General features: G+C 46.4%; 1 protein-coding gene across 1 annotated transcript in view; it reads left to right on the forward strand.

Moving 5' to 3' along the window:
- The window catches only part of LOC115206855 (cytoplasmic dynein 2 heavy chain 1), a 91,016-nt gene that overhangs the window by 18,257 nt on the left and 59,083 nt on the right, over positions 1 to 13,676 (forward strand). The window contains exons 3-7 of the mRNA XM_029774032.1: positions 394 to 459; positions 592 to 642; positions 745 to 822; positions 2,154 to 2,285; positions 3,275 to 3,351. Of these exons, the coding sequence (XP_029629892.1) occupies positions 394 to 459; positions 592 to 642; positions 745 to 822; positions 2,154 to 2,285; positions 3,275 to 3,351 (404 nt within the window). The remainder of the gene's footprint in view (positions 1 to 393; positions 460 to 591; positions 643 to 744; positions 823 to 2,153; positions 2,286 to 3,274; positions 3,352 to 13,676) is intronic.

The following is a 13,676-nucleotide window of genomic DNA, read 5'->3' on the forward strand; positions in this document are numbered from 1 at the left end:
ACTCTTCTCCCCACTCTCTCCCACTCCCTCTCTCTCTCCCACTCCCTCTCTGACTCTTCTCTCTCTCTCTCTCTCTCTCTCCCACTCCCTCTCTCTGACTCTTCTCTCTCTCTCTGACTCTTCTCTCTCTCTGACTCTTATTTCTCTCTCTGACTCGTATTTCTCTCTCTGACTCGTATTTCTGTCTCTGACTCTTCTCTCTCTCTCTGACTCTTCTCTCTCTCTCTGACTCGTATTTCTCTCTCTGACTCGTATTTCTCTCTCTGACTCGTATTTCTCTCTCTGACTCTTATTTCTCTCTCTCTGACTCTTCTCTCTCTCTGACTCTTTTCTCTCTGACTCTTCTCTCTCTCTCCCCCTCCCTCCCTCTCTCTCTCTGTTCTTCCTTTGCAGGCTGACCAGCTGATGTTTGCCATGCACTTTGTCAGAGGGATGCACCCAGACCTTTTCCAAGAGAATGTAGGTTATTATAACCATTCATAACATGATCATTATCAGACATGGGTTTTTCCTCTTCAGTCAGGAAGTCCTGTCCATCTGACATCATCTCCTATTCATCTTAATGCTGTTGTCTCTCTGCTTCCACTACAGGAGTGGGATGCCTTCACTGGCCTCGTAGTAGGGGATATGGTGAGAAAGGCGGTACGTACAACAGCAGTGTGTGTGTGTCCCAAACACACTCTCTCATTCACCTCATCTCTCTTATCACAGTTCAACTGACCTTCTTTTCCTTTCCGCCTACAGGATACGCAGAAATCTTTGCGGGAGCAGATTCCTTCCTGGATCGATCAAGAGAGACTTGGAGCTGTAGCCATGTTCAAGGTTCGTATATACGATGTTCAAGGTTTGTACACTGAGTGTACAGAACATTAAGAACATCTTCCTAATATTGAGTTGCATCCCCTTTTGACCTCGGGAACAGACTCAATTCATTGGACATGGACTCTGCAAGGTGTTGAATGTGTTCCACAGGGATGCTGGTCCATGTTGACTTCAATGCTTCCCACAGTTGTGTCAAGTTGGCTGGATGTCCTTTGGGTGGTGGACCATTCTTCATACACACGGGAAACTGTTGAGAGTGAAAAACCCAGCAGCGTTGCAGTTCTTGACTCAAACCGGTGTGCCTGGAACCTACTACCATACCCCGTTCAAAGGCACTTAAATCTTTTGTCTTGTCCATTCACCCTCTGAATGACACACATACACAATCCATGTCTCCATTGTCTCGAGGCTTAAAAATCCTTCTTTAACGTGTCTCCTCCCCTTCATCTACACTGATTGAAGAGGATTTAACAGTTAACATTAATAAGGGATCATAGCTTTCACCTGGATTCACCTGGATTCACCTGGTCAGTCTATGTGATGAAAAGAGTTCTTAATGTTTTGTATAGTCAGTGTATATAAACTCAGCAAAAAAAGAAACCTCCTCTCACTGTCAACTGTGTTTATTTTCAGCAAACTTAACATGTGTAAATATTTGTATGAACATAACAAGATTAAACAACTGAGATATAAACTGAGCAAGTTTATAACAACTGAACAAAATCAAAAGTAACAGTCAGTATCTGGTGTGGCCACCAGCTGCATTAAGTACTGCAGTGCATCTCCTCCTCATGGACTGCACCAGATTTGCCAGTTCTTGCTGTGAGATGTTACCCCACTCTTCCACCAAGGCAACTGCAAGTTCCCGGACATTTCTGGGGGGAATGGCCCTAGCCCTCACCCTCCGATCCAACAGGTCCCAGACGTGCTCAATAGGATTGAGATCCGGGCTCTTCGCTGGCCATAGCAGAACACTGACATTCCTGTCTTGCAGGAAATCATACACAGAACGAGCAGTATGGCTGGTTGCATTGTCATGCTGGAGGGTCATGTCAGGATGAGCCTGCAGGAAGGGTACCACATGAGGGAGGAGGATGTCTTCCCTGTAACGCACAGCGTTGAGATTGCCTGTAATGACGACAAGCTCAGTCCGATGATGACGTGACACCAACCCCAGACCATGACGGACCCACCACCTCTAAATCGATCCCACTCCAGAGTACAGGCCTCGGTGTAACGCTCATTCTGTCAAAGGAGGACTTGATTTTCTCTTTAGCTTTTTAGCTTCATTCTTTCATTCCATCCCTCTTTTCTCCACTTTTCTGATGTAGAGTACGTTCCCAGGCCTGTACCAGTCTCTGTGTCTGAGTGACTCGGATCTCTGGCTCTCCTTTTCACGGAGCTCCAACTGTGAACAGGAAGTCCCGCCCTCCATCGCCAAGAAGATCAAACCGTTCCAGCAGGTGAGGTGTCAATCACTGATTAACATGAGCCAATCCTTGTGTTTCACTGATACATAATCAATTGTCCTTTATGTTTAGTCATTTACAGGATAAGCTCTCTTTACAGTGCTCCCAGACTGAGTCATTTACTACTCCCTCTTCATTTTCCCCTCTCCTCCTCCCCTCTCCTCTTCTCCCCTCTCCTCCTCCCCTCTCCTCCTCCCCTCTCCCCTCTCCTCCTCTCCTCTCTCCTCCTCCCCTCTCCTCTTCTCCCATCTTCTCTCTCCTCTTCTCCCCTCTCCTCTTCTCCCCTCTCCTCTTCTCCCCTCTTCTCCCCTCTCCTCCTCTCCCATCTTCTCTCTCCTCCCGTCTCCCCTCTCCTCCTCTCCTCTCTCCTCTTCTCCCGTCTCCCCTCTCTCCTCCCCTCTCCTCCTCTCCCCTCTCCTCTCTCCTCTTCTCCCCTCTTCTCCCCTCTCCTCCTCTCTCCTCCTCTCCCATCTCCTCTCTTCTCCCGTCTCCCCTCTCTTCTTCTCCCCTCTCCCCTCTCCTCTTCTCCCCTCTCCTCTCTCCTCTTCTCCCATCTCCCCTCTCCTCCTCTCTCCTCTTCTCCCCTCTCCTCCTCTCCCATCTCCTCTCTCCCCTTCTCCCGTCTCCCCTCTCTTCTTCTCCCATCTCCTCTCCCATCTCTTCTCCCGTCTCCCCTCTCCTCCTTTCCCATCTCCCCTCTCCTATCTCCTCTCTCCTCTTCTCTCTCCTTCTCCCGTCTACCATCTCCCCTCTCCTATCTCCTCTCTCCTCATCTCCCCTCTCCTCTTCTCCCATCTTCTCTCTCCTCCCGTCTCCCCTCTCCTCCTCTCTCCTCATCTCCCTTCTCCTCTTCTCCCATCTTCTCTCTCCTCCCGTCTCCCCTCTCCTCCTCTCCCATCTCCTTTCTCCTCTTCTCCCGTCTCTTCTCCCCTCTCCTCTTCTCCCCTCTCCTCTTCTCCCCTCCTCTCTCTTTCTCCTTGCAGGTGCTGCTGGTTCAGGCCATCAGGCCAGACAGACTACAGAGTGCCATGGCTGCCTTCACCTCACAGGCCCTGGGTGAGTGTGTGTGTGTGTGTGTGTGAGGGATCCCTTCCATCCGCCATAAATCTGTCTGTCTAGTAAAAGTGTCATCATTAGTGCTGATCAATCCATCCTAACGACACACGCTGTAAACACAGCAGAGCATCTCTTCTCACTGCAGACACAATGCAGTGAGTCAGCACTTTATATAACTGATGGACTTGAGGAGTCAGTCCATATAACATACACACAGAAACACGTGAGCACACACCTGTATGTGTAGAGAACCAGCCACCACACACCTGTATGTGTAGAGAACCAGCCACCACACACCTGTATGTGTAGAGAACCAGCCACCACACACCTGTATGTGTAGAGAACCAGCCACCACACACCTGTATGTGTAGAGAACCAGCCACCACACACCTGTATGTGTAGAGAACCAGCCACCACACACCTGTATGTGTAGAGAACCAGCCACCACACACCTGTATATGTAGAGAACCAGCCACCACACACCTGTATGTGTAGAGAACCAGCCACCACACACCTGTATGTGTAGAGAACCAGCCACACACACCTGTATGTGTAGAGAACCAGCCACCACACACCTGTATGTGTAGAGAACCAGCCACCACACACCTGTATGTGTAGAGAACCAGCCACCACACACCTGTATGTGTAGAGAACCAGCCACCACACACCTGTATGTGTAGAGAACCAGCCACCACACACCTGTATGTGTAGAGAACCAGCCACCACACACCTGTATGTGTAGAGAACCAGCCACCACACACCTGTATGTGTAGAGAACCAGCCACCACACACCTGTATGTGTAGAGAACCAGCCACCACACACCTGTATGTGTAGAGAACCAGCCACCACACACCTGTATGTGTAGAGAACCAGCCACCACACCTGTATGTGTAGAGAAACCAGCCACCACACACCTGTATGTGTAGAGAACCAGCCACCACACACCTGTATGTGTAGAGAACCAGCCACCACACACCTGTATGTGTAGAGAACCAGCCACCACACACCTGTATGTGTAGAGAACCAGCCACCACACACCTGTATGTGTAGAGAACCAGCCACCACACACCTGTATGTGTAGAGAACCAGCCACCACACACCTGCAGAGAGAAAGAGACTGTGCTCACATAAGGTTCCTGTCCTTCATGAATGGAGTTGCCTGATACAGCAACGACAGGGAACCTGTACAGTGATTCATAGACAGTCATTACTCTTAATATGCCACTAACACACACACACACACACACACACACACACACACACACACACACACACACACACGTGAATGCACACTGAGGATGAAGCACAGTAAATTAGTCTCTAGCCATTGCTCTTCATTTGACACACACACACACACACACACACACACACACACACACACACACACAAGGCTATATGCACACACACATCCAAACCTCCATAATCTATCAGCGGTGTGTGTGTGTGTGTGTGTGTGTGTAGACCTGCTGAATGTGTGGTGATTTCTCTTCATTATGCCAGCGGGCTCAGAGGGGAACACAAAGTGATATGATTGGACGATTAGCCCCATGGAGGGAGAACAGATTGGCTGTAATTCACTGGAGTCACGGAGGTTTGACGAGGTTTCTCCTGCATGCGTACCTGCGTGTGTGTGCTTGCTTGCATGTGTTTCTTACGTCTTCAATGTAAATTTCAGACCATCAGTCTTGGAGAGATTCCTCATTGACGTGGGTCAGCAGATTTACTGTAAATGCACCTTTAAACACATGAATTAACTAAGGGCATATTTTGCTATGCTGTCATCAACAAAGTTTAGTAGTTGGGTCCCAACAGTTGGTTCTTGTGTCACTTTGTTGCGTTTAGTGTCTGTCGTAAGCAACATTAGATGACAGCTGCTGTGTCCTGATATGATGGATTGTAAGTATTCATCTAACTGGGGGAGCATCTTCCCATGTTGGCCCAGTTCCAGTGGTCAAATTATTATTTCTCTAGAATTTTCACTACCATAAAATTTGAATTAATAGTCCAGGCATGTATTTGCTTAAAACACTGAACAGAACATGCGCTTATTTGAGACAGGCTTCTATTTGAGCCAGGCGTCAAAATATTATTTTTAATTTTTTAGCTTTATTTAACTAGGCAAGTCAGTTAAGAACAAATTCTTATTTTCAATGACGGCCTAGGAGCAGTGGGTTAACTGCCTTGTTCAGGGGCAGAACGACAGGTTTTTACCTTGTCGGCACGGAGATTCGATCTTGCAACCTTTCGGTTACCAGTTCAACGCTCAAACCACTAGGCTACGCTGCCGCCCCAATTCCTTAATGCTAATCAATTCCTTCATCATTTTCTGCACTAATATGTTATCATTTACACACTGTGTCACATTTATTTTGTCTTAGTATGCCTCTATAAAAAAACAACACTTTTTTCTCTACTAATTATTCTCCTCTGACTGTGCATTTTGGTCAGTTCTTACTTTCACCACTAGAGGGCGAAGAGCCAATTCCTAGGGTTCTGTACTCCTGAAGTTGTTGACTGTTTCTGTGCTTGCCAGTTAGCTAGCCGTACTCAGCAGTACGCAGCCAATGGCTAGCAGTTTCTTACTGGTGATAACAATTGATGATTGGTATAATTTCTTCTAGGCATTACGGAATTATTTTATGTAACAAATCGAACACTAAACCTTGTGAACAATTCATGGTAACCTCGTAAACAATTACTTTTGAGAAACGGGTGTTAAAATGAAATGTGTGACATTGCCCGGCTATTAAAAGGGACACGTCTATTTGGCACTCAGCGTTTAATTGACATTTTTACGGTATTTTCTCTGAAGAAACAGCCTCTCAGGATGTTATCCTTGACTGGACAATCTTTCCTACCACATCTGCTTCTCTATTCTCCCCCTCTGCCATCTACCTCCCTGTTTACTCTTTTACATCTCCTCTCTATCTATACCTCAGGTTTTCCTCCATCTCTTTCCTTTCAGTTCATCCTCAGTCTGTCGTTTGACTACACATACACACATACATACATACACACACACACACACACACACACACACACACATACACACACACACACACACACACACACACACACACACACACACACACACACACACACACACACACACACACACACACACACACACACACACACACACACACACACACACATACATACATACACACACACACACACACACACACACACACACACACACACACACACACACACACACACCACACACACACACACACACACACACACACTAATCTGCCAGGAAACACAGGGTTCTTTCTGCCTAATGAGCCACCTATTCATTCTGCTAATCCTGCTAATTGCATGTAGGTTTATGCCAGCGCTATCAATGACTCTGCAAATTGGTGTTTGTGTGTTTTAGTGTGGACCCATGCATATGAAAGCTTCACAACTGCTGAATAAGACTGATAATTTGACTGCTAGACAGTTAGATTTGGCACATTTTCACAGCAATAACGTCAGCAAATAGGCTGTCAGATGTTACCTAGCGATGTGGAGTTATCTGACCATGTCCCTAAACACTGTCAACCTGACACTCTGATGTTAGTCTCCCCCCCCCCCTCTCTCTGTGTTGATCTACAGTATCAACTCCTACATCTCTCTATTCTTCAGATATCACTCCATCTCTGGCTGGACTGCAGCTCCTCTTGTCGTCTCAGGTAGTAGTGATGACGATGCTGCGGTCTTCTCATACTGTAGAGCAGGGGTAGGTAGCAGGGGTAGGTAACAGGGGTAGGTAGCAGGGGTAGGTAGCAGGGGTAGGTAATAGGGGTAGGTAATAGGGGTAGGTAACAGGGGTAGGTAACAGGGGTAGGTAGCAGGGGTAGGTAGCAGGGGTAGGTAGCAGGGGTAGGTAGCAGGGGTAGGTAACAGGGGTAGGTAACAGGGGTAGGTAATAGGGGTAGGTAGCAGGGGTAGGTAGCAGGGCTAGGTAACAGGGGTAGGTAATAGGGGTAGGTAACAGGGGTAGGTAATAGGGGTAGGTAGCAGGGGTATGTAATAGGGGTAGGTAGCAGGGGTAGGTAATAGGGGTAGGTAGCAGGGGTAGGTAACAGGGGTAGGTAACAGGGGTAGGCAGCAGGGGTAGGCAACAGGGGTAGGCAACAGGGGTAGGTAACAGGGGTAGGTAACAGGGGTAGGTAACAGGGGTAGGCAACAGGGGTAGGCAACAGGGGTAGGTAGCAGGGGTAGGTAGCAGGGGTAGGTAGCAGGGGTAGGTAGCAGGGGTAGGTAATAGGGGAACAGGGGTAGGTAGCAGGGGTAGGTAATAGGGGTAGGTAACAGGGGAACAGGGGTAGGTAGCAGGGGTAGGTAACTAGATTCAGAGTGGATGGTCGGAGAGCCGAAACAATTCTAATAATTTGTACACAAATTGACCACAACTAAATCCAATAAGAGATTGTTATTCTGAAATACAATCATTTCATACTTTGATTACACTGAGGCACGATGATGTCTCATATTTCATTCATGGGAAACCTTGGAAACAGATTTTCTAAATTTAACAACATTTTAGCTGAATTTGACCTCAGTTTCACCTGCTCATCTGCCTGTGAATGTCTGATACTGTGGTGAAATGCTCCTACATTCCACCTTCATTACAAGCTCAGGGTTGTGTTCCGTATTGGTACTAACCCATTGACTGTCTTACCCGGACAAGCCCCTGGGTTGGAGACGGGGGGATAGGGTGTAGTGGGGTGTAGAGTCTGGAGACGGGGGACAGGGTGTAGTGGGGTGTAGAGTCTGGAGACGGGGGGACAGGGTGTAGTGTTGTGTAGAGTCTGGAGACGGGGGGACAGGGTGTAGTGGGGTGTAGAGTCTGGAGACGGGGGGACAGGGTGTAGTGGGGTGTAGAGTCTGGAGACGGGGGGACAGGGTGTAGTGGGGTGTAGAGTCTGGAGATATATAGGATATAACCCCACCCGCTTTGCCAAAGCACAGCCCCCACACCACTGGAGGGAAATCTCCAACCACCAACATCTATACTAGCTGCTACACTTGAGGGAAGTCCTGATATGTAGTAATCATTGCTAAGCCCTACGACCTATTCAGGTAATGGCCCAGTTCCCTTTTTATTAGAATGGAACACACCCTAAGGCTAACCCTGTTGACTGCTAAAGTTACGATGTGATGCAGAGGTGTTTGAGCGGCTGTATTCTATTCCTTCTGAATGTTACAGTAAACTGTATGTACAGTATTTAAAATGGCTAGCCTTCTCCATTGATGAAGCTGCCGCATGTCCACTGTTAGGTGTGTGTGTGTGTGTGTGTGTAAACGCTAAGTGAACGCATTGATGAAGCTGTGGTGTGTGTGTGTGTGTGTGTGTGTGTGTGTGTGTGTGTGTGTGTGTGTGTGTGTGTGTGTGTGTGTGTAAACGCTAAGTGAACGCATTGATGAAGCTGTGGTGTGTGTGTGTGTGTGTGTGTGTGTAAACGCTAAGTGAACGCATTGATGAAGCTGTAGTGTGTGTGTGTGTGCCACAGTACAGTCTGTCTCCCTGGCAGTGAGTCACTATGCTAATGAAGCGTGGGGCTTTAATCCTCTTAGAGCTAATCTCCCACAATCCCCCGGTCCAGCCTGGCCCAGAGAGCCTGGCCACTGCCACAACACAGTGGAGTGCTATCAGCACAGTGTAAACACACACATACACACACATTCACACACTAAAACACACAAGAGATCTTCACTGGTCCACCCAAACCCAATTACCCAGGGCCCGACCCGGGTCTGCAATTCTGTAGTTGACCCTCAGATCCGGGTCAGATCTGTTTTGATTTCACGGTAAGGACCCGTATAGACCCAAACACGACTGCTGAGTGAGACAGCGAGAGCCGTTAAATTCTACAACCACCTAAAAGGAAACGATTCCCAAACCTTCCATAACAAAGCCATCACCTACAGAGAGATGAACCTGGAGAAGAGTCCCCTAAGCAAGCTGGTCCTGGGGCTCTGTTCACAAACACAAACAGACCCCACAGAGCCCCAGGACAGCAACACAATTAGACCCAACCAAACCATGAGAAAACAAAAAGATTATTACTTGACACATTGGAAGAAGTTACAAAAAAACAGAGCAAACTAGAATATTTAACCCGAAACAGAGAGTACACAGTGGCAGAATACCTAACCACTGTAACTGACCCAAACTTAAGGAAAGCTTTGACTATGTACAGCCTCAGTGAGCATAGCCTAGCTAATGAGAGAGGCAGCCGTAGGCAGACCTGGCTCTCAAGAGAAGACAGGCTATGTGCACACTGCCCACAAAATGATGGAAACTGAGCTGCACTTCCTAACCTCCTGCCAAATGTATGACCATATTAGAGACACATACAGTTGAAGTCGGAAGTTTACATACACCTTAGCCAAATACATTTAAACTCAGTTTTTCACAATTCCTGACATTTAATCCTAGTAAAAATTCCCTGTTTTAGGTCAGTTAGGATCACCACTTTATTTTAAGAATGTGAAATGTCAGAATAATAGTGGAGAGAACGATTTATTTCAGCTTTTATTTCTTTCATTACATTCCCAGTGGGTCAGAAGTTTACATACACTCAGAGTATTTGGAAGTATTGCCTTGAAATTGTTTAACTTGGGTCAAACGTTCCGGGTAGCCTTCCACAAGCTTCCCACAGTAAGTTGGGTGAGTCAGGTTTGTAGGCCTCCTTGCTCGCAAAGGCTTTTTCAGTTCTGCCCACACATTTTCTATGGGATGGAGGTCAGGGCTTTGTGATGGCCACTCCAATACCTTGACTTTGTTGTCCTTAAGCCATTTTGCCACAACTTTGGAAGTATGCTTGGGGTCATTGTCCATTTCGAAGACCCATTTGCGACCAAGCTTTAACTTCCTGACTGATGTCTTGAGATGTTGCTTCAATATATCCACATAATGTTTCTACCTCATGATGCCATCTATTTTGTGAAGTTCACCAGCCCCTCCAGCAGCAAAGCACCCCCACAACATGATGCTGTGTTCTTCGGCTTGCAAGCATCCCCCTTTTTCCTCCAAACATAATTGTGGTCATTATGGCCAAACAGTTCTATTTTTGTTTCATCAGACCAGAGGACATTTCTTCAAAAAGTATGATCTTTGTCCCCATGTGCAGTTGCAAACCGTAGTCTGGGTTTTTTTTATGGCGGTTTAGGAGTAGTGGCTTCTTCCTTGCTGAGCGGCCTTTCAGGTTATGTCGATATAGAAAATGTTTTAATGTGGATATAAATACTTTTGTGCTTGTTTCCTCCAGCATCTTCACATGGTCCTTTGCTGTTGTCCTGAGATTTATTTGCACTTTTTGCACCAAAGTACGTTCATCTCTAGGAGACAGAACGCGTCTTTGTACAGATGAACGTTGTACCTTCAGGTATTTGGAAATTGCTCCCAAGGATGAACCAGACTTGTGGAGATCTTGGTCTTTTGATTTTCCCATGATGTCAAGCAAAGAGGCACTGAGTTTGAAGGTAGGCCTTGAAATACATCCACAGGTGCACCTCCAATTGACTCAAATGGTGTCAATTAGCCTATCAGAAGCTTCTAAAGCCATGACATCATTTTCTGGAATTTTCCAAGCTGTTTAAAGGCACAGTCAACTTAGTGTATATAAACTTCTGACCCACTGGAATTGTGATATAGTGAATTATAAGTGAAATAATCTGTCTGTAAACAATTGTTGGAAAAATGACTTGTGTCATGCACAAAGTAGATGTCCTAACCGACTTGCCAAAACTATAGTTTGTTAACAAGAAATTTGTGGAGTGGTTGAAAAACGAGTTTTCATGACTCCAACCTAAGTGTATGTAAACTTCCGACTTCAACTGTATTTCCCTCAGATTACACAAAACAAACCCAATTTTGATAAACTCCCATATCTACTGGGTGAAATACCAGTGTGCCATCACAGCAGCAAGATGTGTGACCTGTTGCCACAAGAAAAGGTCAACCAGTGAAGAACAAACACCACTGTAAATACAACCCATATTTGTTTATTTATTTATTGACCAAGAACCAACAGGTAGGCTTTAACTTCATACTTTGAATGGAGTGGTTTTTGTTATTGTGTAGGACGGTGGAAAGTGCAGCCTATATAGCTTTGATTAGTCAACCCAGCTAGCTAGCAAACTTATCTAGCTTCTCTTCTCGGTTTGATGCAGTCAACACAGGTACTATGTAATATGATTGGATGAATAATAACCTAGCTTTAGAGCTAGAAGTTAGTAACTAGTGAGAATCGGCTTGGTTGCTGCTGGCTCTCTCTGTCTCCTCGGCCACACAGTCAGAAACACACAGCAGGCCCTTCCCTCCGCCTGCTACAAGCCCTGTTCCTCTCACCTTCGGTGCGTTAACAGCTTCAGTCAATAATGTCGCTACTAAATTGTATTATCTGCTGTTTCCCTCACTTGGATCAGATCAGATCGGGTCTGGACCCGACCGGGTCTACATGGGGCTGGGTCTGGTTGTCCTACCCGTTTGTAGGGTCCGGGGTAGAAGCCCCGGGTCATTTTCGGAACGGGACCTCTATTACACACACACACACACACACACAGGTGAAAACACATTGTACACCAGGGTTACACAACTCCAGTCCTTCAGGGCTACTGTGTTAGATGTTTTGCTTCTAAACCTAAAACCCGTTTTACTTAATTGATCAATCAGTCAGTGAATGGTCAGGGAGTCCATTGAGTAAAGACAGAACACACACACACACACACACAGAATGTCTCAGAGGAACACATCCACACAGACCCAGGTCTTTTATGTAGTGCCCGTGCCCAGCATACAGAGAGAGAGAGAGAGAGAGAGAGAGAGAGTGTCCCTTTTGCCTGTCTGAATATTGATCAGATACCCTTTCATTGTGGAATGATGTGGTGTCGAGGCTACGTGTTTGGGTGTGCTCGTTTGCATGTGTGTGGCATATCAATGTGTCAAGTCAGAGGGATGTTTCTCTTAGCGTTGCCATGGCAATGCAGGAAAAGGTCGCTGGAAGGCGTTCTAGCCATGGCCGAAGCTGGGGTGTGTGTGTGTCTGTGTGTGTCTGTGTGTGTCTGTGTGTGTCTGTGTGTGTGTACGATCAGAATATAAATGAAAGAGTTTTGTTCTGCTCTCTGTGTGTGTGTGTGCGTGTTTATGTGTCTACATGTACACTGAGTGTTCATAACATGCTATTTCCATAACAGCCTGACCAGGTGAATCCAGGTGAAAGCTATGACCCCTTATTAATGTTACTTGTTAAATCCTCTTCAATCAGTGTAGATGAAGGGGAGGAGACAGGTTAAAGAAGGATTTTTAAGCCTTGAGACAATTGAGACATGGATTGTGTGTGTGTCATTCAGAGGGTGAATGGACAAGACAAAAGATTTAAGTGCCTTAGAACAGGGTATGGTAGTAGGTTCCAGGGACACCGGTTTGAGTCAAGAACTGCAACGCTGCTGGGTTTTTCACGCTCAACAGTTTCCCGTGTGTATGAAGAATGGTCCACCACCCAAAGGACATCCAGCCAACATGACACAACTGTGGGAAGCATTGGAGTCAACATGGACCAGCATCCCTGTGGAACGCTTTCAACACCTTGTAGAGTCCATGTCCCGATGATATGAAGCTGTGCAACTCAATATTAGGAAGATGTTCCTAATGTCCACTCAGTGTATACAGTATGGTGTGTGTGTGTGTGTATACAGTATGGTGTGTGTGTGTGTGTGTATACAGTAGGTGTGTGTGTGTGTATACAGTAGGTGTGTGTGTGTGTACAGTAGGTGTGTGTGTGTGTGTGTATACAGTATGGTGTGTGTGTGTATACAGTATGGTGTGTGTGTGTGTATACAGTATGGTGTGTGTGTGTGTATACAGTATGGTGTGTGTGTGTGTATACAGTAGGTGTGTGTGTGTGTGTACAGTAGGTGTGTGTGTGTGTGTGTATACAGTATGGTGTGTGTGTGTGTGTGTATACAGTATGGTGTGTGTGTGTGTGTATACAGTAGGTGTGTGTGTGTGTGTGTATATACAGTATGGTGTGTGTGTGTGTATACAGTATGGTGTGTGTGTGTGTGTATACAGTATGGTGTGTGTGTGTGTATACAGTAGGTGTGTGTGTGTGTGTATACAGTAGGTGTGTGTGTGTGTATACCGTATGGTGTGTGTGTGTGTATACAGTATGGTGTGTGTGTGTGTGTATACAGTAGGTGTGTGTGTGTGTGTGTGTATACAGTAGGTGTGTGTGTGTGTGTGTATACAGTATGGTGTGTGTGTGTGTGTATACAGTAGGTGTGTGTGTGTGTGTGTGTGTGTGTGTGTGTGTGTATACAGTATGGTGTGT

Source organism: Salmo trutta, chromosome 13 (genome assembly GCF_901001165.1).
Source record: "Salmo trutta chromosome 13, fSalTru1.1, whole genome shotgun sequence".
Classification (NCBI taxonomy): domain Eukaryota; kingdom Metazoa; phylum Chordata; class Actinopteri; order Salmoniformes; family Salmonidae; genus Salmo; species Salmo trutta.